Here is a 27,338-nt window from a genome sequence, read left to right on the forward strand (position 1 = left end):
AACACTATGCTGAGGAAATTTGCATACATTATCTCATTTAATTCTCATAACTCTATGAACTAGATATCATAGCCCTTTTTTTAATTAAAAAACTGAAGCTTAATCAATTCAAAGTCAGACACCTAGAGTATGGCAAAACTAAGATTTAAGGCCAGTTCATTGCTCTTTCTACTCACTGCTTTCTGCAAATAAGACTAGGGCAAGAAGAAGGGTAACTGGCACTTGTTTCCTGTGCCACTTCAGCCCACTCCAGCCCCACTGTGAACTCATAAATCCTGTGCCTCCTTAGACAAAGGGCGTGTCAGTCATAGTGATTCTTCAGGACATTACCATGGTTACTAACAGACTCCAGTGCTCCTGTCTGAACATTCCAGAAGAGGACAGGGGGGACCCAAGATGGCCTTCTTCAACTTATATCTATTAGGATATCAAAATTCCTTTTGGAACAAGAAAAGGGACACAACTGAAGAAACATGTAAGGGGAACATAGAATAGAGGGTTAGAAGGGCCACTTCTTAGCCATTTCTTTTCCTACTTTGGCTTAGAGTTTTATCCCCCAAGATTAACAATTATACTAGTTAAAATTATGGAATATGGAAGATATCCATTCCCTCTCCTGTCATTTAATATCCTTATTAAGACACCCAATTTGTTCAACCAAATAAGTGTATTCTTATTCATTTGCTCATTTAGTCAACATTTATTAAGCACCAACTATGTGTCAGGCTTTATGTTGGTGACTAGCATTACAAAGATGGATAGGATTAGACCTCTCTCTGCCATAAAGTAGCTGACCATCAGATGAAGATAAGCACGCAAACAAAAAAATTTGCAACATGGTGTATGATTCAATTAAATATGGAATACTATGGAACCACAAAAGAGGAAGTACCTGATGCTACTGGATTTGAAATGAGAATAGGGGGATCCTTTAGAGAAGACCTCACACAGGAAATGCTTCCAGGACTGAGTATTAAAGGATGATTGGAGTTAACCAAGTAGATGACAAGGGAATACAGCACAGACAAAGGAACAGAGAATTGAGAGAACCTTATTAAGTGAACTCCAAGTCCTTGGGTACAGATAAAGCATAGACAGGAGGTGAGAAGCAGGCCTTGAAAGCTAGGCAGGGGCCAGATAACTGAGGATACTGTTAGCCATGCTAAACCTTTTAACTTTATAGGGAACCACTGAAGGAGTTTTAGTTGGCAGTGAGTGTATATCAGACCTGTATTATATCCACAATACCTAGCAGTACCTCACATAATAGAGGTTTAATAAATATATTTGTAGGGTGAGTGAATGAATAAGTGATACTGAGTGACTAATTCTAAAGGGAGGGTTTACAGGAAATGTGACAAGATTAAGGTCTTAGAAGATGAATTGCTTGAAAGCACAGAAATGAAGGAGAAAGGGTATTCCAGGCAGAATGGAGAACCCATGTGAAGGAAACTAAGCGTGGGCAGGTACTAAAGCAAAAGTTGCATTGGGGTAAAGGGAGGGAATAACTGGGAAAAAATAAAGTACAACGTTAAGATTGAGAAGGACTGATCTTGTACAGGCCTCCACTGGGCACTCTCTGTTCTCTTTCTAATTCCATCAAAGAAGCTCTGTTTCACGTATTCAGCTCTGTTTCACACATTCCCACTAATGGACGCTAGGAATCCCTTAATAGCCCTACACCAGCCCTCCCCTGCTTGCCCCCACCCAGCTGGGTCCTGGCATTATGCCACAGGGATGCTATTGTCTCCAGATTAGGAGTTGTTCACCCTCTCTCAGAGAAACACACTTGGCCTAACCCACAAATTTCCCTTGTTCCATTTTGGGTTATTATATATTGCCCTCCTGTTACGAGAGTTGAAAATTTAGCTTTCTTATACTCTACCGTGTGCTTCCCCTCTCTCATCCTCGTTTTTCCAGTATAGTTATGTCACAGTTTTAGGTCTGTGGTAAGCAAAATTCTAAGAATGACCCTCAATGAACTTTGCCCTTATATAATCCCCTCCCCTTTGAATGTGGGCGGACCCTCAGAATATGATGGATAACACTCTGGTGATTGTTACTTTACATGGAAAAAAGGAGATTATGTGAGTGGGCCTCATCTAATCACACAAGCCCTTTAAAAGCAGAGTGGTTTTTTCCAGTTAACAGCAAAAGAGGAATTCAGAGATTGGAAGCATGTGCAGTTTTGAAGATGCAGGGGGCCTCCATGCCAATGTGGGTGGCAGTTAGGAGCTGAGAGTGTCCCAGCTGACAGTCAGCAAGTCCTATAACCACAAAAGCCTGAATTCTGCCAATAACCTGAATGAACCTGAAAAATGGATTCTTCCCTAGAGCCTCCACATAAGACCCCAGCCTAGCCAACACCTTGATTTCAGCCTTGTGAGACTAAGCAGAGACTACCAGACTTACAGAACTGTGAGATAGTAAGTGGATGTTGTTTTCTTTGTTTTTTGGCTTTTTTTTTTTTTTTTACTATTTTTGGCTGCGTTGGGACTTCGTTGCTGTGCGCCGGCTTTTCCTGGTTGCGGCGAGCGGGGGCTACTCTTTGTTGCAGTGCGCAGGCTTCTCATTGCAGTGGCTTCTCTTGTTGCAGAGCACGGGCTCTAGGCATGCAGGCTTCAGTAGTTGTGGCTCGCGGGCTCAGTAGTTGTGGCTCAGTAGTTGTGGCACACAGGCTTAGCTGCTTCATGGCATATGGGATCTTCCTGGACCAGGGCTTGAACCCAAGTCCCCTGCATTGGCAGGCAGATTCTTAACCACTGCGCCACCAGGGAGGCCTGTGGATGTTGTTTTTAAGCCACTAAATTTGATGATTTGGGATGTAGCAATAGAACATACAAGTTTAAATCTATAGTCTTGTAGTCTTACAAATATGTAAAAATTTTTCACTGCTAAGCCAAATAATGTCACTATAATAACTTTTCCTTTTTTGTTCAATTTTTTGTTTATCCCTAGAGTTAAGAATTGCCACCATTTTTTTCACTTGCTTAGTTCTCCAGGTAACTACTGTTACTTTTTTCCACAAATTACTTCAACAGCTCTATTAAATGCCCAATGATATTTTTTCCAATCACTCAAAACACAACAAATAATCTACCAAAACACAACAAATAATCTACCAAAACACAACAAATAATCTACCAATTCCTTTTTCCCCAAACTTCCTCTCTCCTACTCCTATACTCTGCCTTCTCCTACTCCTGGCGCATAGCTCTTGTCCTGAAACCTGCTTTTGCCTCTCTCCAAAGTTTTATTCCCTATTTCCTGGATCCCATGTTTTCTTTCTTGGTTTACTCTCTCCCTTTCCTGGAATATATCCTTGAATAGTTTTCTAAGAATGTGTAGGAGGTATATTTTTGAGTGAAGAATGATTTTATTCTACCCTCACACATTTTTTAATGAATTTATTTATTTTTGGCTGCGTTGGGTCTCCGTTGCTGTGCGTGGGCTTTCCCTAGTTGCGGTGTGCGGGCTTCTCATTGCAGTGGCTTCTCTTGTTGCGGATCACGGGCTTCAAGCACACAGGCTTCAGTAGTTGTGGCACGCGGGCTCTAGAGTGCAGGCTCAGTAGTTGTGGCGCATGAGCTTAGTTGCTCCGCGGCATGTGGGATCTTCCTGCACCAGGGCTCAAACCCGTGTCCCCTGCATTGGCAGGAGGATTCTTAACCACCGTGCCACCAGGGAAGCCCTACCCTCACGCTTGATTGTCAGTTTTTCCAGATATGGAATTCTAGGTCGAAAAATCATTTTCTGAGAATATTGAAGTTATACCTTTATTGTCCTCTAACTTCCAGTTGGATTCTTTTGTGTATGATGTATTTCTTTCCAGAAGCTTTTGCTTTTCTTTTTGTTCCCTAGTGTTCTGAAATTTCATAATGTTGGAATTTGCTGTAGATCTTTTTTCATTCACTGTGATAGACATTCCCTGAGCTTCTTCAATCTGGAAATATGTGCACTTCATTTCTGACAAATTTTCCTTTATTATTTCTTTATCAATTTATTCTCTATTTTCTCTCTTCTCTCTTTTTGGAACTTCCATTTGTCAGCTCTAAAACCTCCCGAACTGATCCTGTAACTTTAATCTTTCTCTATGCTTCCTTTGGGTTTTAAAACATTTACTCTTTGGGAGGTTCCTCAATTTTATCTTCCAACCTTCTGTGTTAATTATCTATTTCTGTGTAACAAATTACCCTAAAACATAGAGGCTTAAAACAACGAACATTTATTACCTTATAGTTTCTGTGAATCAGGCATCAAGAAGCAGTTTAGCTAGTTGGTTGTGGCTAAGGGTTTCTCTTGTGGTTGCAGACAGGATATCAGCATGAGCTGCAGTCATCTCATAGCTGGAGGCCTCAGTTCCTCTCTGGCTATTGACAAGACACCTCAGTTTCTCACCACGTGGGCCTTCCAATAAGCTGCCTGAGTGTTCTCACTTGGCAGCTAACTTTCCTCAGAGCAGGTGAGAGAGAGAGAGTGGAAGGAGGAAGGAAGCCGCAATGCCTTTTGATGACAGTCTCAGAAGTGACTGTGACTTCCACCTTATTCTGTTTGTTAGAAGAGAATTACTAAATCTAGCCCACACTCAAGGGGAGGGGTAATAAAGGAGCTGTGGACCTACAGGAAAATCACCATACCTTTGTATCAGAACATTTTATTTTGGTTACTATATTTTTAATTTCCAAGGGCTGTTTTTGGTCCTCTGGTTTTCCTTTTCCATATCTTCTTTTTTCTTTAGGGATATTATACTTTATTTGAAATTCTCTTCTGTTCTCTGCATTAGCTCTGTTTCCTCTGTGCCCTTTTTCCTATGAGTTTATTTTGATCTCTATCTTCCTCATTGATAACTATTGTCAAATAACTGGTGATCCTTGGCTCTCCATTATAAGTTAAGAGTGAGGAACTAAAAAGCTGACTAGAAGCCTGGAGGGCAGGGGTAGTTATCCACTGTGGGCTTCACTGGGAGCTTTCCTCTGGATCTCTACATTTTCTCCAGGGAAGAACACTATAATTGCTTCTCTGGGGATTGGTTACATGTTTGTCTGCTAGCATAATGGGATCAAGACAGGAGAAGGGGGCACTGAGTCTCACCTTTGAGGATCTCGATTTTCACTTAATCATCGTATTTTTAGTCTTGCACCATATGCCGTCCCTCACAGTAAATCTTGTGCAGGAGTGCAGTGCCTCCAAGATTCAGTTCCTCCAGAGAAATCTTTCTCTTTTTCCCCAGTTTTATTGAGATATAATTGATGTATAACATTGTGTAAGTTTAAGGTGTACAATATGTTGATTTGATATGCTTAATATATATTGCAAGATGATAACTACCATAGTATTAGCTCTAATACCTCCATCATGTCACGTAATTGCCATTTCTTTTTTGTGGTAAGAACATTCAAGATCTACTCTCTCAGTACCTTTCAAGTATATAATGCAGTGTAATTACCTATAATCACCATGCTGTACATTAGATCCCCAGAACTTATTCATCTTATAACTGGAAGTTTATACCCTTTGGCCAACATCTCATCCCCTCACCCCCCAACCACCATTCTACTGTGTTTCTGAGCTCCTCTTTTTTAGATTGCACGTCTAAGTGAGATCATACAGTATTTGTCGTCTTCTGTCTGACTTATCTTACTTAGCATAATGCCCTCAAGGTTCATCCATGTTGTTGCAAATGACAGGATTTCCTTCTTTCTCATGACTGAATAATATTTCATGGCATATATATATATATATACATATATATATGTATATATATATACATCACATCTTCTTTATCCATTCATCCATTGACAGACACTTAGGTTTCCATAACTTGGCTATTGTGAATAATGCTGCAATGAACATGAGAGTGAAGATACCTCTTCAAGATCCTGTTCTCACTTCCTTTGGATATATAGCCAGAAGTGGGATTGCTGGACAGAGAAATCTTTTATCTCCTTGTTGGGGCATGGTGGTTTGCCTGGTTGTGCCACATGCTCTGTAGACAGTTTCAGTGACCACCTTCCTGTTCTCGGACCTAGTCTTTACTCCTACCTTCTGTGGTACCTGCTGCGTTCTAAGGTTTGAGCCTCCCAAATGAATTAGCTCGATTCTACGTGTATCCTCCATTGCAGAAACTTAAGTTAAAACTTTTCCTATTCTGATAAATGTGTTACTACCCCTCTCTCTACTTTCCATTTTTCAAAAGATGTTTCCACTGAAATATATCATCTTGCTATTGCATCCTTCCTCTCTCTTTGACCTTGAAGGTTAATGCCATTATTGTTATTGTTGTTATTTTGATGTGATTTTAGCAAATTTAGGAGAGAAAGGAAATAAGCTTTATGGTTAATTAACCATCTTTAAAATGTATTTTCATGATATAATTTCAAAATTATAGAGGGCTTCCCTGATGGCGCAGTGGTTGAGAATCCGCCTTTTAATGTGGAGGATGCGGGTTTGGGCCCTGGTCCAGGAAGATCCCACAAGCTGCGGAGCAACTAAGCTTGTGTGCCACAACTGCTGAGTCTGCGCTCTAGAGCCCGCGAGCCACAACTACTGAAGCCCGCGCGCCTGAAGCCCGTGATCCGCAACAAGAGAAGCCACTGCAATGAGAAGCCTGCACACCCCAATGAAGAGTAGCCCCTGCTCAACGCAACTAGACAAAACCCGCGTGCAGCAACGAAGACCCAACGCAGCCAAAAATAAATAAATCTTTTTTTAAAAAATAATGTATTTTCATGATATAATTTCAAAATCATAGAGGGCTTCCCTGGTGGTGCAGTGGTTGAGAATCTGCCTGCCAATGCAGGGGACACAGGTTCAAGCCCTGGTCCGGGAAGATCCCCCATGCCACGGAGCAACAAAGCCTGTGCACCACAACTACTGAGCCTGTGCTCTAGAGCCTGCCCGCCACAACTATTGAAGCCCATGCACCTAGAGCCCATGCTTTGCAACAGGAGAAGCCACGGCAACTAGAGAAAGACCCAACGCAGCCAAAAATAAATTAATTAATTTTTTAAAAATTATAGAAAAGTTGTAAGACTGGTACAAAAGAAATTCTCTATACCCTTTACCCAAATTAGTCAATTGTTAATATTTGGCCACATTTGCTTGCTCTCTCTCCATATATATATAATTTATATATTTACATATCTATATATAAACATCTATTTTTTTCTCAGCTAGTTGAGAATAAGCTGCTCATATTATATTCTTTACTCTCAAATATTTCAGTTTGTATTTCCTAAGAATAAGAACATTTTCTTAGATAACAGCCCACAGTATAGGTATCAAACTCAGCAATTTTAACACTGATACAATACTATTTAATTATCTATAGTCTATATTCCAATTTTGCCAATTGTCCCATTAATGTCCTTTAGAACAAAATTTTTCCTTCTAGGATACATTTAAGGATAAGACTGATCACAGAAATAGAAATAATTGGTTAATCAATTATTTGATTGGTTAATTAACCAATTAAATTGGTTAATTACTTATTGATCAATCAATCAGTCAAATAAATAAGGATTGCATTTAGTTGGCATGTCTCTTTAGTCTCCTTTAATCTGGAACAATTCCTCTGATGCTTTGTTTCATGACATTGACAATTTTAAAAGTACAGGCAAGATATTTTATAGAATTTTTCTTAATTTGGGTTTGTCTGATGTTTCTCAAGATTAGATTAGGTTTAAATATTTTTGGCAGGACTAAGCAAGATTATGTCTTCAATACCTCACATCAGGAGGCTTGTGATGTCATTTTGTCCCATTATTGGTCATGTTAACTTTGACCATTTGATTAAGGTGGTGTTTTCCAGTTTTCTCCACTCTCAAGTTACTATTTTTGTTTTGTAATTAGTGATAATTTCCAGGAAGATACTTTGAAAAAATGTAAATACCCTATTCTTCATCAAACTTTCGCTTACTAGTTTTAGTATATAGTGATGGTTCAATTATTTCTATGATAGTTGCAAAATGGTAATTTTCTAAATCCCATCCATTTTAATTCAAAGTGTAATTTTTTGAAGTTTGAGTTTTTCCAAAGCATTCAATTTCATTTTTATACAAACCACTGCTCTTTTTTTTTAATATCTCATAAATTTATTTAATGCTTGCTTGATACATTTTATGTAGAAAGGTTGAGACTGTTTGCTTTGGGTGTCCCTGGTAAATCTCATGGAGGCACTCACTGCTCTTTTAAAAAAAATACATATTCCATTAGTTGAAATAATATATCATTAAATTGCAATATTGCAATTACAGAATAAACCTGGCATAAATTGTTTGGGGAGAAAAACCACAGCTGACTCTTGGTATGAACACAATTCAACTGGTGGAAGCATAAGTGTGCAGGTATACTCAAGAGTAGCTCTTGGCTGCAACTGGAGTGTTGCAGGCATTTTTTAATATGTTTTTCAGAGGAAATGGAGAACATTAATTAATCTAGCAAGTCTATTCAATGGAGTTTCTTTTTTAAATATTTATTATTTATTTACTTATTTAGGCTGCACTGGATGTTATTTGCGGCATGCAGGATCTTTAGTTGCAACATGCAGGATCTTCATTGTGGCATGAGGGATCTTCACTGAGGCATGCAAGCTCTTAGTTGCAGCATGCATGTGGGATCTAGTTCCCCAACCAGGGATTGAACCTGGGCCCCCTGCATTGGGAGCCCAGAGTCTTACCCACTGGACCACCAGGGAAGTACCCTCAATGGAGCTTCTTTAGAAGAGCTTCTACTATATATATATAATATTGAGCTATTCACACTTAATAGTCTAAAATACATCAAGAAACTAGGGCACCTTGGACTTCCCTGGTGGTCCAGTGGTTAAGACTCTGCGTTCCCAACGCAGGGGGCATGGGTTCGATCCCTGATGGGGGAACTAGGATCCCGCATGCTGCACAGTACAGCCAAAAAATACAAAAAACAAAAAGAAACTAGGGTACCTTAAAGAATTACTGATAAAAACATAGATAAGTGTCCTGGACTAAGTTGGAGATTCCTGAATATTTGCCAAATTCAGTATGTGAGTTAGGATGCAGGGGAGGAATAAATGTGAGATCCCTTTCCAGACACATTTTAGATGCTTAGAATTCCTTGTAGTGAAATATCACCCAAATGAAACTAACATAATATTTTATGTAAACTATATTTCAATTTTTTTTAAAAAAAGAAATACCTCCCAAAGATAATGATATCTGGTAGAAATTGACAAGATATCCTAAAATTCATATGGAAATATATGGGACCCAGAATAACCAAAGCAATCTTGAAGAATAACAATGTTGGAGGACATACTTCCCAATTTCATATCTTCTACAAAGCTGCTATAATCAAGACCGTGTTATATTGGCATAAGAATTGCCATATAGATCAGTGAAATAGAACTGAGAGTCCAGAAATAAACCCTTAATTTATGGTCAGTTGATTTTCAACAAGAATGCCAAGACAATTCAATGGGAGAAAATAGTCGTTTCAACAAATTGTGCGGCAAAAACTGGATAATCACATGCAAAAGAATGAAATTGGACCCCACCTCACACCATATACAAAAATTTACTCAAAATGGACCATAGACATAAATGTAAGAGCTAAAACTTTAAAACTCTTAGAAGAAAAATCTTCATGACCTTGGGACTAGGCAGTGGTTTCTAAGAAAAGAAAACAAAATCATAAGTGACAGAAGGAAAGACAGATAAATTGGATTTCATCAAAATTTAAAACTTTTATGCTTCAAAGTTCACTATCAAGTAAGTGAAAAGAGTTTTTTTTCGTAAATGTTTGGATTACAAGGCAGATTTAAAATAAATAAGTATAGGGACTTCCCTTGTGGCACAGGGGTTAAGAATCCTCCTGCCAATGCAGGGGACACGGGTTCAATCCCTGGTCCGGGAAGATCCCACATGCTGCAGAGCAACTAAGCCCGGATGCCACAACTGCTGAGCCCGTGTGCCACAGCTGTTGAAGCCCGTGCACCCTAGAGCCCATGCTCCGCAACAAGAGAAGCCAACGCAATGAGAAGCCCACGCACCTCAACAAACAGTAGCACCTGCTCGCCACAACTAGAGAAAGCCCGCACACAGCAATGAAGACCCAATGCAACCAAAAATAAAATTAAAAATTAAAAAAAAACACTTTGTAAATTAATTTGGAAAACTTTCCTCATAGGACATAGCCCCAGAAGCCTAAGAGAAAAGATTGACAATTTTTCCTAAATAAAAGTTATAATTCTGTATCAAAAGACATCATAAAGTTAAAAGGCAAGAAACAGACTTAAGAGGGGAATTCCCTGGCAGTCCAAGGGTTAGGACTCTGTGCTATCATTGCCAAGGACCCGGGTTTGATCCCTGGTCTGGGAACTAAGATCCCACAAGCCGTGTGGCATGGCCAAAATAAATAAATAAATAAAAGAGAGACGAAGAGAAAATATTTGCCATATACAGGTGTTTGTGTGTGTGTGTGTATATATACACATATATTTATGTATATACATATATACACACACCTCTATATAAACACACACATACATACATATATTCATATTTATAATTTATATATATAATTTCAGAATACATAGAAACCTCCCAAGTAAGTCACCAATCCAGACTCCCTTTCTCATCCAATATCAGATAATTATTTATTGGGAACTGATTGTGCCAGGCACTGTGTTAGGCACTAGGAATACAACAGTGACTAACACAGACAATAAACAGGTAAATAAACAAACAAGATATTCACAGAATATAACAAGTACTGGGAAGGATATAAGGGTGGGAGAGTTGATGCAATGGATCAGAAGTTATAAACTGCTGGCCAGAGGGCCGGACTCAGCCTGCAGAGTGATATCTTAAAAAAATTTGGACCCACATCTAAAAATCAGGAGATTTTATGTAAAATCCACATTTCTGACTTCTCTTAAAAATTAGAACTGGCCACACTGGCCCTAAATTCCCACATGACCACAAATGGCCAGAGCAAAGAAGCAGCTTCCCCTTTAGATGGGACAGGTTTCTTAGTTGTTGTATTCATAAACATTATCTGCCTGACTCTTATAGGCAACTGAGTTTGCAGATCCCATGATGGAGAGTAACTTGGAGAGGCCCACTTTATTTATTTATTTATTTATTTATTTATTTATTTATTTTTGGCTGCGTTGGGTCTTCACTGCTGCGCACGGGCTTTCTCTATTTGAGGCGAGTGCGGGCTACTCTTCATTGCAGTGCACAGGCTTCTCACTGTGGTGGCTTCTGTTGTTGCAGAGCATGGGCTCTAGGCACGCAGGCTTCAGTAGTTGTGGCACGCAGGCTCAGTAATTGTGGCTCGCAGGCTCTAGAGTGCAGGCTCAGCAGTTGTGGTGCATGGGCTTAGTTGCTCCAGGGCATGTGGGATCTTCCCGAACCAGGGCTCGAACCGTGTCCCCTGCATTGGCAGGCAGATCCTTAACCACTGTGCCACCAGGGAAGCCTGAGAGGCCCACTTTAGACAGTAATCAAGGAGGTAATGTTTGAGCCACACCATGAAGAATGAGAATGAGCCAGCCATGTGTAGAGCTGAGGCAAGAGCTTCATCCTCATAAGAGTAAATTTCAAAATCTAGAAGGAATTCAAGGCTAAAACCATAACAAAGCACTTCCAACTCCCACTTTGATCACAGACTGCTTTCACTGCATCCCATCCAGAACTCTGTAACTCATCTCCCATTTCTGACAAGCCATTTTTTCTCATTTTTCCTTCTGTGGTTGATTTCTAGTTTCATACTGTTATGGTCAGAAAAGATGCTTCAAATAATTTCTATCCTCTTAAATTTGTTGAGTCTTCTTTTGTGTCCTTTATATGGTCTATCCTAGAGAATGTTCCATGTGACTTGAAAAGAATGTGTATTCTGGGTTTTGTTTGTTTGTTTTTGTTTTGTTTTGGATGTAGTGTCTTGTAGATATAAATTAAGTCCAACTGTTTCATTGTGTCATTTAGGATCTCTGTTGCATTATTGATTTTCTGTCTGGAAGATCTGTCCATTGATGTCAGTGAGGTATTAAAGTCTCCTACTATTGTTGTATTCCTGTCAATTTCTCCCTTTATTGTCTGTTAGTATTTGTTTTATGTATTTAGGTGCTCCTATATTGGGTGCATATATGTTAACAAGTGTAATATCCCCTTCTCATAATATAATGATTCCTTTATCATTATATAGTATTCTTCTTTGTCTTTCTCTATGGACTTTGTTTTAGAGTCTGGTGTGAGTATTGCTACACCTGCTTTCTTGTCATTTCCATTTGCAGGAAATATCTTTTTCCATCCCATCACTTTCAATCTATGTGTGTCTTTTGCCCTCAAGTGGCAGCATATTGTAGGTTCTTGACAAGTCATTTTAATTGTGCACATCCTGAAATATCTATGCACAAAGACATTCAGGGAACTTGGCTACCCTCTGCCAAGTTTGGCTTCAACCATGTTATTCAGACTTCCACCTGAAAATTCCACTCAATAGTAATTATGTTCTATTCATAGTATTCCCTTGAAGCCCCTTGAGCTGCCCAGGAGCTGAAGTCTGGGACCACATGGCCAAGCTCCGGGGCACATAGGCTGACTCTAGAAGCTCAGGACAAGGCTATGAAACTCCAGGGAGTTGGAGTACGGAGCTCCAGGGAAACCTATGAAGACAAAGTTATGTGTATTTGGCCCTCCGCCTAGGACATCTAGTCTTCCTAGAATGATTAGTACCATAACCACAAATCTCAAGTGAGCACTTGGGACTTCCTGAAAATCCTATTATATTTCCCTAGCCACCCTCCCACTCCTCAAGGCAACTCCCCCTCTCTCCTCAAATCTCTAAAATTCCCTCTCGATCCTCACTCTGAGCTAATAACTTCCTTGCTCCTTATTTAACTAAAAATAGAAGCAATCAAAAGAGACTTTCCATCATCACATCTAACATTCCACTGCATTTATACCTTCTCTCTGGTACAATGAATGAACTGACTCCATTTGTGTACTGGATCTCATCCACACTTTCCTCAAGGATTTTGCTCCTGTAATTATCCCCCTCTCCCTCAATTTTTTCCCTCTTCCCAGATCATTTCCATAAGTATACAAATGTGCTGTAATCATTCCATCTGGGGAAAATAAAGAATCCTCTCTTGGGGCTTCCCTGGTGGCGCAGTGGTTGAGAGTCCGCCTGCCAATGCAGGGGACGCGGGTTCGTGCCCCGGTCCGGGAAGCTCCCACATGCCACGGAGCGGCTGGGCCCGTGAGCCATGACCACTGAGCCTGCGTGTCCGGGGCCTGTGCTCCGCAACGGGAGAGTCAGCAACGGTGAGAGGCCCGCGTATCGCAAAAAAAAAAAAAAAAAAGAATCCTCTCTTGACCAAATGGTCCCCTCAAGCTATTGTCCCCATTTCTTTCTCCGCCACCTTCTCCCCTTTCCCACTCCTGATTATACCAAAACTCCTGGGAAAAGTAGTTTATACTCATCGACAAGAGAAAAACAACCATGCTGACTGGCCTCACTTTAAATTCCTGATCACTAAACTCAAGTGGGCCTCTATGGCTGCCCAGAAGTCAGACTACATTTCCTTGTTCTATGCATTCTCTCACTCTCCTGAAGGCCACTTCGTACCTTCTCTTTCCTCAAACCTCTAACACCTCATCTCCTATCCTCACTCTCACATAATGACTTTCCTTCTATTTCACAGTGAAAACAGAAGCAACTGGAAGATAATTTCTATAACCTCTCACAAAATCATGTCTATCCATCTACCTGCATCTGTGCCTGTATATGTCTTATTATAATGAGTGAGTGGTCTACACACTTGTTAAGACCAACCCCTCCACTTGTGCATCAGATCTCATATTGTTGACTATTCAAGGACACTACTCCAATGTTCTTCACACTCTGTTGCATCAGTTTTTCTATCTCTGGCCATTCCTATCTACATACATTCATGCTATAATTTCTTCCATCTTAAAGCCCTACATCCTATTTCCCTGCCCACCCCCCAGGCAGAAAAATTCTTCAAAAGAGTTGTGTGGTCTTTCTGTCTCTAAATATCCTGCCAGTCTCTTTTTTTTTTTTTTTTTTTTTTGCGGTACGCGGGCCCCTCACTGTTGTGGCCTCTCCGGTTGCAGAGCACAGGCTCCGGACGCGCAGGCTCAGAGGCCATGGCTCACGGGCCCAGCCGCTCCGCGGCATGTGGGATCTTCCCGGACCGGGACACGAACCCACGTCCCCTGCATCGGCAGGCGGACTCTCAACCACTGCGCCACCAGGGAAGCCCTGCCAGTCTCTCTTGAACCCATGCCAATCAGGCTTTTGCCCCTACCACTCCACTGAAACTTCTTATGTATCTAGTCACCAATGCTCATATCCATGGTGATGTTGTTAAATTAAACGGTAAGCTCTTAGCTCTCATCTTATTTAACATATCAACAGGAAAGTGCAACAGGGCTCACCTGGTTCTGAATCCTGGTGCTGCTGAGGTTGCTTGCAATATGTCAGCTGGCAGAGATTTGGGAATGTGGACCACCGTAACAGGGAACTTGGCTCATACCTTTCTATTACTTCAGAACTGGTTTGGGAAAGTATGTATGGAGAAAATACAGCATTCTGTCTGGCTCTTAGAAAACAACATCCATCCACCTTGCTTACCCAAGTCTTTCTAATCCCAATTTCTACATTCATTAATTCAAGGAACACACAGTTCCTGACTGTGCTCACCCTTAGTTCCATGTGATCTTACAGGACTCTAATTTGTCATTCACACTTGTCTTCAGAATGATTCTCTGGCCCTGCTCTCTTTCTGGCTGATTCACCTTGTTAATACATTCACTCAAGTGGCTTGACCTTTTTCTGTCCCCCTGTACTAGCACTTCAACCTGTTCTCCATGCTCAAATCAACCACACTCTTACTTGGCCCTTCAGTGAGGGCTTTAACAGCAACCATTAAAATGAACTTATTAACACTTCTCATTCTTAACATATACTATAATGTTTTTTTTTTTTTTTTTTTTTTTTTGCGTTACGCGGGCCTCTCACTGTTGTGGCCTCTCCCGTTGCGGAGCACAGGCTCCGGACGCATAGCCTCAGCGGCCATGGCTCACGGGCCCAGCCACTCCGCGGCATGTGGGATCCTCCCGGACCGGGGCACGAACCCGCGTCCCCTGCATCGGCAGGCGGACTCTTAACCACTGCGCCACCAGGGAAGCCCTATAATGATATTTTTAAGTCATTCACAATTTTTCTTTGAAGAAAGTTTTTTTTCCCTTCTAGTAGATGTGAGGGCCCACTCAAGCTTTCCTTATTATAGTCATAATGAAAACTCATAGACATGAGTCAACACAGGTAACTAAATATTCTGCCAGTCTCTGCCTCCTTCCTTTCTTTCCTCCTGATAAAGAACCAAAATAGAAAAACCAAAGAGGAAAACTGGGTGTGGAGAGCATACTTTGGTTTATCCTTGACTTCAGAAACTCATGTTTATCAGGTACTCAAAGTTGTTCAGATTCATGGAGCTAACTCGCTAAGCAAATTCAGAGTGCCTGTTTCCTCACTTGTAAATAATGCCTTCCTTATAGATTTGTTGTGGAGATTAAATTATATAATGTATGTAATACAGCTAAGACCTAGCACATAAAACTGTACAACAGATGATTGGAAGAAAAGTTATAAACCATAATAAGTAAGTTATTATTTACATATGGAATATATACCTTTCCTCTGACTGGAATATCTTTGTCCTACTACTCAAGACATACTTGCCAGGATAGGGTACCTGAAAAGCAATACACACACACACACACATACACACACACACATATATACGTACATTTTTTTTTGGCCGCACAGCTTGTGGGATCTTAGTTCCCCAACCTGGAGTTGAACCTGGGCCCTTGGCAGTGAAAGTGCCGATCCTAACCACTGTATCGCCAGGGAATTCCCATGGAAAGCAATATTTTTAACCATAAGATGCCTTGAGAAGCAACAAATGCTAGCTGGCTTCAAAGGATAGCTCATCCAGAACCTGAAAGAGCCTGGTCAATTGCAGCCGCCCACAGAAGAGCATCCCTGAGCAGTGACCAGAACTCTCTTGTTTACTAATCAGTAGATTCCTGCCCCTCCCAGACTCACTCTTCCTGATACTACTACTAGTTGCCTCTGCAGGTTCAGCCCAGCTTCCTGTGTTCATTCACCTTGAGTGCCTAAGCTTTCCCTTCTCTGTCCTGCCCAGGGGAGCATGGCCATATATCTGTCCTTTTCTTTGCTGAATCTATTTCACCACCTGCTTTGAACCCTGTTCTCCCACCTACTCTTAGCGTCATACCTGGACACTCCTCTTGGTCCAGGAGTGTCAGAATTTCAGAAAAATTCCCTTTTTTCTGGCCCTTTGCTGAGACAACTCCCTTGCCTCGTTATATGAAAACCCGTGGTCAAGCTAGGCATCATCCTAACACAAATCTACACTCAGGGCATTGCCCACTGACAGGTGTCTCAGAGGCAAATCGATGGGGGTGGGTGGTTAAGAGTGCTTATCCTTATTCTTGGCTTGAAACAAATGACCTCTCCCTGCCAGACTCTCTAGTGACTGCCCTCCAGCCACAGACACGATGACCTCCAAGCTCCACACATCCAAAGGGCCTCACTCCATCTTCCTCCACTGCTGCCTTTACCATTCCTTCTCCCAGAGGAATTCACTGAGTCCTCCAAGTTGCTCTTACTTCCAAATGAATCTCTTCAAAGAAAAAGTAAATCTCACATCTTTGGTAAAAGCTGAGCATATTATCACTTGTATTCTCATTTTCTGGATCGTGTCAAAGGGATCCCATAGGTGGTTTTCCCCACCCTGATTGGAATGTCCTCTGCTCAGTCTCCTAGTTCTCCTGACCTCTCCTAGCTGCCTGTTTGGTGACCCGCTATTAGGAGACAGCTGGAGATGCCACTTAGACTCCAGCAGAGGGCACCGTAGTTCTGGCTTTTCAAACAGGAGCATGAATGGCACAATTCAGCCAAGAGTGAACTGGCCAAAACCTCTGAGCCCCTCTGCCTTTCTAAATGAATAAACATACTGAAGTTACAGAAATGTATTTTGGAAACACTCATATGTCTCATAGCTGCTATAGACCATCATCCCCATCCACCTGAAACCAGAAGGGAGAAGGTAGTCAAGCTACTCACAGCTACAATCTGCCAAAGCCTAGGGAGTGGGCACCTCCAAGGTGGATGACTGTGTCTGTATTGCAGCAGATAGACCACTTTTTCCACAGGGGCTTGGCATTTCCCCACTGGTTTTCCTCACTGGGACTGATCTAATCCACTGAAGACTGGCCCACCAGGTTCCAGTCCTCTCTGCTCCCTCGATGCTGGCCATAGGAAATGATATTCCACAATTCAGTGACTCTCAGGGAGGCAGGGATCTGCCTCTAGAACAAGGTAATATCATGTCTCTCTCCCAACTCAAGGCTTCTCCAAGTTGAGCAGACACCCTTGACAGGGCCCCCATTGAGCTGTACACAGGGGAGCCCATTAAGAGGCTAGTTCTATCAGTTCATGTTTTTCCCTAGTCCTTGGTCTTTTCTGGAAGGCCTGATGAGATGATTTCAAGAGCCAGTTTAATGCGGTGGTTAAGAGCATGGGCTCTGGAGCCAAACTGCTTGGGTTAAACTCATGTCTCTGCCATATGCTAGTTATGTGACCTTGGGCAAATCACTGAACTTCTCTGGGCCTCTGTTTCTCCATTTACAAAATAAGATAGTAACAGTACCTACCTTTTATAGTTGTGCTGAGCACATTCACTAATTATTACCCCTTTTTATTGTTGTTATCTCTAGAATACCCATGTAGTCCATTTTACATCAGCAGTCTGCAACCAGCACTAAGCCTCTCTGTTATCTCATGCCCCCTCCACCTCCCCTGTGTTCAGAATCCTGAACAAGTGCACCACTTTGAGGAAGATATTTTTGGAGGCAAAGGAACTGTCCCCATATGTAAAATGTGCCCTGGGAATTGGTCTGGTTCCCTGGGTTTATGCTCTTGTCCACTTCCTCCCAAAGCACTGACTATTTCCTTATCTCAGGAAAGACAATAAGTGCAAGATAGCCTTCAAAACATACTTTAGCCAATTTCAATCCATGTTAATGCGCCACTCAACTTTGAGGGATTAATGCCCCACAGCTGATACGACCTCTTAGACAGGAGTCATATTTTACGTACAGCACCACAACATTTTCTCTCGTATAAACTGATCTTGTATAAATTTCTGGTCAGGGTGGTATTACTCTGCTTGCAGTGACACCAACTTCAAGACAACTGCAAGTAATGTCTGTTAGATATTATCACCACTATGTACTCAGAATCTGGAACAGACAGGCAAATACCCTAACCTGAAAGTCAGAATTCTGGGAGCCACTGAGGTAGACCCATTCTAAAAATTCTTCAGCCTGAAAACATTGTGGCCAATCAGCCCCAGTTCCAGCTAACAGAGGCAATAGGCAAAGCAGTGGAAAACTAAGATTTTGTGACCATCCCAGTGGCCCTGGGAAGCTTAAGCTTATACTATTGAGAAATCTGCAACATAAATTTGGAAAAGTAGAAGATCCACCCAAGTACTTTTGCACTACCCCGTATGTCCTTCATGGTCCATTCAAAGCATTAAATCTGGTCTTATGGCAACTCCTAATTTATGGCCTGGTTCTAGAAGAAAGTGTCAGGGCCCTTCATATCTATTTATCACAAAAAAACATATGGAGTATAGTATTAACTGGGTGAGTGAAGAACCTGTGTTATACCATCTACCAACAAAATGATGGATTCATCTACCTTGCCATGGTGGAGCTATAAAGAGTTCATTGCATCCCTCTACCCAGAACATGCCCTTTCACAAGTAGCTGTGGCATGATTCTCATCTACCCCTCACCACCCTTCACCTCAGGTGGCTTCCAAAACTTGGCAGCTTGCAGAAGCTATGGGTTACCAAAAATATCTTCCAGCTTGCCAAATACTGATCTGAGGAATATGCCAACCGGTGCTTGATTCAAGAGGAAGGCATCCAAGTGGGTGATACTGTCCAATACACCTCCAAGCACACAGTAACCCATACAGGAAGCTGGAAGACTACTACTTGGAAACTGAGATAATAGAGAGCATCATCTGGCTGTACCCTAAAGAACAGTCTGAGGCCTCGGGACCCGATAAAGAGTTCCCACTGTCACCTGCACCCAGACCAATAATTACTTGTAGTCCAGGTCCCATTGCCTACTAGGAGTATGCTCTTGCTCTTTCTCCTCAGTCTACACTTACTTGGCCATAGACATTCTGACACCCTCACTTAGCCCAAAGTCAAACGACCCCAAAGTCAAACGACCAAACTCAAATGACACTGCTTCTAGGAAATGGCCCCTCATTGCTATGACCTGTGATGAAGTAAATTCAGCCCCTGGTTCAGTCCAGGCTTCCACCTGCCCAAGCCCTCAACTGTCAAGGGAGGGGATTCAAACAGTGTCCCACTCTGGTAATGTCATTGTCTCAGAGAATGTTAAAGGAGATTTCCACTGGAGTGCAAAAGGGAGTGTGGAGGGACAAATGATGATGAATGTGCGGGGCCAAGCAGGATGAAGGGGAAAAGCAGGAGCTGGGGAAGGACTATAAAACAGACGTGGGGGGGGCTTCCCTGGTGGCACAGCGGTTAAGAATCTGCCTGCCAATGCAGGGGACATGGGTTTGAGCCCTGGTCCGGGAAGATCCCACATGCCGCAGGGCAACTAAGCCCGTGCGCCACACCTACTGAGCCTGCGCTCTAGAGCCTGCGAGCCACAACTACTGAGCCCACGAGCCACAACTACTGAGCCCAGGAACCACAACTACTGAAGCCCGCGTGCCTAGAGCCTCTGCTCCGCAACAAGAGAAGCCACTGCAATGAGAAGCCCGCGCACTGCAACGAAGACCCAACGCAGCCAAAAATTAATTAATTAATTAATTAATTAATTAATTAAAACAGAGGGGGCATCCCCACCATCCACCAGAGATGAGTCAGCTATCTTAACAATTTCAAGAGAGAATGGCAAATTTTGACCCAGTTCCTGACAAGCCCAGGATTCTGAGATGCAAGCCAAATCTAGCCTATTTAAGCAGAACATGAATTTATTAAAAGAATATTGGTGGAATTACATCAAACTAAAAAGCTTCTGCACAGCAAAGGAAACAATCAGCAAAATGAAAAGGCAACCTATAGTATGGGGGAAAATACTTGCAAGCCATATATTTGATAAAGAGTTAATATCCAAAATATATAAGGAATTCCTATAACTCAATAGCAAAAAAAAAAAAAAAAAAAGAAAATCCAACTAAAAAGTGGGCAGAGGATCTGAAAAGACATTTCTCCAAAGAAGACACACAAATGGCCAACAGGTATATGAAAAGATGCTCAACATCTAATCATGAGGGAAATGCAAATTAAAACCGCAGTGTCACCCCACACCTGTTAAAGTGGCTATGATCAAAAAACCCCACAAAAGATAACCAGCATTGGTGAGGGAAAAAGGGAACCCACGTGCACTGCGGTGGGAATGCAAATGGGTGCAGCCAGTATAGAAAACAGTAAGGTGATTTCTCAAGAAATTAATAGAACTACCATATGATCCAGCAATCCCACTTCTGATATATATATCCTGAAAGGAATTGAAACCACGATCTCAAAGAGATATCTGCACTCTCATATTCGTTGCAGCATTATTCACAACAGCCCAGATATGGAAGCAACATAAATGTCCATCAACGCATGAATGGGTTTTTTATTATTTTTTAAAATATTTATTTGTTTATTTGGCTGCGCCAGGTCTTAGTTGCGGCATGCGGGGTCTTCATTGCTATATGCGAGATCCTCGTTGCAGCATGCGGGATCATTTTTAGTTGTGGCACGTAGGCTCTTAGTTGCAGCGTGAGGGATCTAGTTCCCTGACCAGATAATTGAACCCTGGCCCCCTGCATTGGGAGGGTGGAATCTTAACCACTGGACCATCAGGGAAGTCCCTGAATTTTTTAAATATGGTATATGCATATAATGGAATATTATTCAGCCTTAAAAAAAAAAAGGAAATCCTGCCATTTGCAACAACATGGATGAATCTGGAAGACATTATGCTAAGTGAAATAAGCCAGACACAGGACAAATACTACATGATACCACTTGTTTGAGGAATCTAAAATAATCAAACTCATAGAAGCAGAGAATAAAATGGTGGTTGCCAGAGGCTGGGGGGAGGAAGAAACAGGGAGGTAGTAATCAAAGGGTACAAAATTTCAGTTATGCAAGATGAATAAGTCCTAGAGATCTACTGTACAGCACAGAGTCTATAGTTAATACTGTGTTATATACTTAAAACTTCGCTAAGAGGTTAGAGCTTATGTTAGATGTTCTTGACAAAAAAATAATGACAACAATAAACAAAGAAGGTGGGAGGAGATTTTTGGAGGGGATGTATATGTTTGTGGCATAGATTGTGGTGATGGTTTCACAGGTGTATACTTATCTCCAAACTCAATAAGTTGTATATATTAAATATATACAACTTTTTCTATGTCTGTTATACAATGAAGTAGTTTATTAAAAAAAGGAATATTGGAAAACACATAAAAATTGTAGAAGGAACAGAGAACAAAGCTTGGCAGAGGGTAACCAGAAACAATGTTCAGAATCATGCTGCAGACCTGGCTGGGCACAGACACCACTGCATTTGATGCTGTGGTGGGCACTGCTGGCACCAAGGACACTGGGCCCCGGTTACTGCTGCTCAAAACAAGATGCAGCTTCACTGCCCCAACTTCCATCAATAGAAAAAGACTTTACATGGTCCCAGCTTCTTTGCAACCCCAATCTTTGATTCAAAATCTGAAGATGTGTTGATTGGCCTAGCAAAACTCTTTGCCCATGGCCTCTCTACACAAGAGGCTGCGTATCTTAGTCCATTCAGGCTGCTATAACAAAATACCATAGACTGGGTGGCTTATAAACAACAGAAATTTATTTCTCACATTTCTGGAGGCTGGAAGTCCAGGATCAGGATGCCAGGTGAGGGCCCTCTTCCAGGTTGCAGACTTCTTATTGTTTCCTCACATGGCAGAAGGGGCAAGGAAGCTCTCTCAGGTCTCTTTTACAAGGGCACTAATTCCATTCATGAGGGCTCTGCCCTCATGAATCACATCCCAAAGGCCCCACCTCCAAATACCATTACCTTGGGCATTAAGTTTTCAACATGTGAATTTAGGGGGGATGGGAACATTCAGACCATAGCACTGGGTAAGGAAGGTCTGGTTTTTTCAGTCACTGTAAGATACAGATTTTGCCTCAGAGGAGATTCCTAAACCCCCATAAGAATGCTAAGTCTACACTACCCTACTCTACACTGCCTTTCCAGCTGCCGGCCCTGTCCCTCTCCACTTTACCCAGCATTAGTCCGGCTCTAAGTCAACAGCAAGCTGAGACCTCTCTAGCACTTCTAACGCACTTGATATCTTGCTGCCCGAAATGCTCTTCCTGATACTACTATGTCCCATGAATCCCTTCTTATCCTCCAACACTTAGCTTAAACATAATTTCCCCTCTTAGACCAACTGACGCTCTGCAAATATGCCAATCTCAGGAAAGGAATATCCATCCAGACAAGGGGCCTTTTACACCTACACTAACCTTAAGTATTTGTCAATATCCTGATTCTAGCAGGAGGCCACTCAAAACCCAGGAGTCAGGGAGGAGCAAGAGAGTAGTGAGGAAGGTCTGATCACTGTTCTCCCTCCCTCCCCTCTGTCACAGGCATTTTGATTTGACTCCTGAGATCCTGAGAATCGAATGTGGCTTGGAGAGATCCCTGCCCTGTGCCTGGTTGGCATGGAGACCAGTGACTCAGAAAGTCAAATAACCCCATTTGCTAAGTACTCAGAGCAAGTCTGCTCTCATTTCAGACCAGAAAGAACCAGAGCCCACTAGGCTACCCCCTATTATCTCAGAAGATGCGAATCATTCCGTGCACCAGAATAGCCACACAAGGTACCAGGAAGCTGTACTGAAGGTGTTGTTAAAGACACGTAAGTATCTTGGATTTGTCGCATGCTAGGGGCAGAAAAGATGTGTCTGGGTTCCTAAAGAATGGCTGGGATGTGGTGGGGCATTGTTATAGAGCAGGGGATGGGGGCAAAAAGAGCCAAGAAGAGACTGAGAAGGAGAAAGTAGACTTGAATGGTGGGGTAAGCAAGATAAAATAAAAACTGAATCAGACCTGGAAGCGGAAGATCCAGGTGCGAGTACTATTTCTGTCTCTTTTAAGTGTCTCACCTTGGGCAATCACTTATCCTTTTGTAACCTGCTTCCTCGTTTATTTAAAAAAACAAAACAAAAAAAACAGAAAATGTCTACTCTACCAATCTTACAGAATTGTTGTGAGGATCAAAGCTTTGGAATTTGAACCAGAGTTTAAACTCCAAACAAGCCGTGTGACCTTGGGCAAATTCCTTCAACCACTTAATCTCTCTGGATCATCTGAAAATCGGAATTATACTGTAGCATTTTTTGTGAAAGTTAGAGAAAATGTACAGTTAAAAAAGCACCTAGGGGCTTCCCTGGTGGCGCAGTGGTTGAGAGTCCGCCTGCCGATGCAGGGGACACGGGTTCGTGCCCCAGCCCGGGAAGATCCCACATGCCGCGGAGTGGCTGGGCCCATGAGCCATGGCCGCTGAGCCTGCGTGTCCGGAGCCTGTGCTCCACAACGGGAGAGGCCACAACAGTGAGAGGTCTGCGTACCGCAAAAAAAAAAAAAAAAAAAAGCAAAGCACCTAGGACAACCTACTGATACATGCAAATACTGAGGAATCTCCAGGGAATTCTGCTATGTAAAGAAAGCCAATCCCAAAAAAGATCCCATACTGTATAATGCCATTTATATAACATTCTTAAAATGACAAAATTATAGAACTGAAGAGCACATTATTGATTACCAACGGGTGGAGGGAGGAGGATGTGGTTATAAAAGGGCAACTCCAGGATTCTGTGGTGGTAGAACCGTTCTGTATCAATATGTTAATACCCTGGTTGTAATAAAGTGCTATAATTTTACAAGATGTTACCTCGGTGGGGGCTGGGAGGACATGGCTAAAGGGTACACAAGATCTCTGTCTTTCACTTCTTACAACTGTATGTGAATATATCATTATCTCAAAATTAAAGTTTAATTTAAAAAAACACTTTCAGAAATTAAAAAAGATTCGCATGAAAAGGAATATCTGTTATTTCTACTAGCAAAACTTTTAAAAAGCTTTTTATCAATTAATAGGAAAACAACTAAGTAAAAAATATAACATCTACTCAATAGTATATTAGAGATTTTTAAAAAAATAATGATTATAAAGACTATACAGCCAGAATACTAGGCTATAATTTTATGTTTTAAAAACATACAAATTTTATGGGCTTCCCTGGTGGTACAGTGGTTGAGAGTCCGCCTGCCGATGCAACGGACACGGGTTCGTGCCCCGGCCCGGGAAGATCACACATGCCGCGGAGCAGCTGGGCCCGTGAGCCATGGCTGCTGAGCCTGTGCGTCCGGAGCCTGTGCTCCGCAATGGGAGAGGCCACAACAGTGAGAGGCCCGCATACAAAAAAAAAAAATATATATATATATATATATATATATGTATACACACAAATTTTATACACTGGTATAATTAGATTTATTCAAATAAATAAAGAGTGAAAATCCCCAAAAAAGAAAATCTAGGTAAGTCTGGTATATTTCAAAATTTTAAAAACACTTAATACCTAATACAACATTTAGAATATAACAGGTACTTGATAAATTATATCTATTAGTAATATCCAAACATGAGGTAGTATCACTGCTAAATTTCAGAGAATTACCTGAAATGAGCAAAGAGGGAAAAAAAAAGAACCAGCAGACTCACCTTGCACATTTTCCAAGTGTGTTGGGCTGGTTAGAACTCTGTGCTCTCACTGCCGAGGGCCTGGGTTCAATCCCTGGTCGGGGAACTAAGATCCCACAAGCCGTGTAGCACGGCCAAAGAAAGAAAGAAAACAAACCAAGTGGGTTGACCGCTTGTTTTTCTACCACCTTAGCACTTGGGGAAAGCTCTCTTGGAGATGGGCTTATAGTAGAAGCAGGAAGAACCAAGACTGATTCCACTGACCATGAAGGGTGCGAGACGCTGGAGAGATGCTGGAATCCAGAAGTGGAACTCAGTGTGGTGACCACATTTCCAGGACTTCTCAGCACCTGGTCAGGCCCAGTTGCTAGGCTAGGCTAGTGATGCCCTGAGGCACAGAAGGGAGCAGACAACTCTAAGAAACTGGATAACCTGCCCTTCCCCCAACCATTCAGTTCCCAATCAGGTCTTCAGAGTCCCCCTGACTGATGCTCAGAACTTCAGATTCTGGCGGTCCCACAGTCCAGGAGTGCGCCCAGAGGAAACCATGCCATGGATCCGGAGCCCCTGCCACTGCCTCATCAAAAGCCCAATGACCAGGTTAGGCTGGAAGGGTGAGGGTGGGGAGATCAAGGAAAGTATTACTCCTTCCCCTCACTGAAATCCTTGGGAGCCTCTTTCATTTCTAGTCAAGAGTTGGGAAATGGAATAGGAAGTTTTGGTCTTACCAGGGACAACCGGCCCCAGAATCTGGGCAGTGGTGGCATTCAAAGGAACTAAAGATTGGTCTGTGTCTTTGCGTTTTGCCTTATGGATATGACTTCTGAATAGACTCAAGTATCTACAGCACTCCTGTGGGAGGCCTGGGGTGTCAGCTCCCTTCATTGCCACCTCGCACCCCTCTAACCACCATCCATTGGCAGTAGCCCCACTTCTTCATCACTATCTCTGCCTATTCTAGGTTTAAGCACCCCCCGCCCCCATCCAGCCTAACCTGGCTGAATCTGAGACCCTATCTCTCTTTTCCAGGTTTATGGATCACTCTATTCTCAATGACAGAAACTCCAGTCTGTATTGAGCAGGATGTGTTTGCAGAAGGACAAGATCAACTCTGGATGGAGGGCAAAGAGGGAAAGAGGGAGGTGTCCTGGTTCCAATGGCTGCCTAATGGGAGGAGGGGATTGAGAACATGGAATAAACAGATCGGACTAGAAGTCACTTGTGTGCACTGGAAGTGAGGGGGAGGGAAATTATTCCAATACCCAAATTCCTGGGAGATCAGGATTGTGAGAGATTCCTGAAGGAGCCAGAACTTGGTGTTTGGCTTGGGAGGGGCCAGGGCACTGGAAAGACCACCACAGGGGTTCCTGAGCTCATGCATGGCAGGGGTCAGAGTAACAAATCTCGGAAGACACCCTGCCCCTCATGATGCTGACAGGCCTTGGAGTAGTCATGCTCTGTGAAGACGCTGCAGTTTCACCTCGGCAAGGAGAAAACCAGAGGAAGCCCTCTGACCACAGACGAGAGAGGTCCACAGAGCCCCCAGACTGGGGCCTGCCTCCTACCCCAGGCTCTGCCACTTCTGACCCAACCCAGGGCCCAGAACAGCTGCAGAGAACAGGGAATTTTACAAAGAGTTTGATTTTTATTGATATTTAAATATATTAAATATTTCACTGAAATACATGGTATACACACCCTCCCCCCCTACACACACACACTGGTTACATTATAAAACCAAAGTCCATGGGCCTCCCATCCACTGACTCCCCCACCCCAACTGGCGAGGAAGGGGGCAACGTCAGCCCGGGGGAAGCACACGGCTGGCACTGCGGTACAGGGAGCCAGGGTGTGGACAGGCCCCTCCCACCTGGCAAGAAGCAGAGACAAGTCACCCAAGACTGCAGTCTTCCCACTCTGGTCTCCTTACAGCCTCATCCCCAACCCAGGACCCCACGCAGAACCTTCCTGTCCAGGGATGTGGCTGAGGGAAGGGGAGTTGACTTTCTGTCTGGACCAACTAGTCTTTTCCCCTTCTCCTGCCTTGGCTAATGAAGTGACTGATGGCCCATTTGGCTGATGCATGAAGATCCCCCAAAGCAGGCAGTACGAGCCAGAAACCAGGCTTCTGCAAGGAGCTAGAGTCAGAAGGGACATGAGAAAGGGCAAGACTACCACCTGCCCCTTCCAATCCCCAAACCCAGCAACTCTGGGACCCTCTCTCCTCTGCCTAACGCCTCAAAGACAAAGCCATCTTCAATCAAAATCCTGGCTAATGCCTCTGGCTTAAATAGGTACAGACAGAGAAACCAAGGCACCAACTAATTCAGTCCAGAGGCAAGGAGGTTGCAGGGAAGAGGGTAAAAGGCAGGCAGGGATAGGAAGGGAATCTAGGCTCCAGCCCTCCTAACCCTCCTGCCAGCTCT

At 42.6% G+C, this 27,338-nt stretch overlaps 1 protein-coding gene across 1 annotated transcript; it reads left to right on the plus strand.

The window, feature by feature from the left end:
• Positions 1-396: 396 nt before the first annotated feature.
• Positions 397-25,990, plus strand: SPMIP11 (sperm microtubule inner protein 11; the record flags this gene model as incomplete). The annotated part of the gene is made up of 4 exons (XM_079714112.1): positions 397-475; positions 22,942-23,064; positions 25,368-25,512; positions 25,942-25,990. 4 exons carry the CDS (start codon positions 397-399, stop codon positions 25,988-25,990), a joined length of 396 nt encoding a protein of 131 aa, XP_079570238.1.
• Positions 25,991-27,338: the final 1,348 nt, after the last annotated feature.

The sequence above is a fragment of the Hyperoodon ampullatus genome (genome assembly GCF_949752795.1).
Source record: "Hyperoodon ampullatus genome assembly, chromosome: 11".
NCBI lineage: Eukaryota > Metazoa > Chordata > Mammalia > Artiodactyla > Ziphiidae > Hyperoodon > Hyperoodon ampullatus.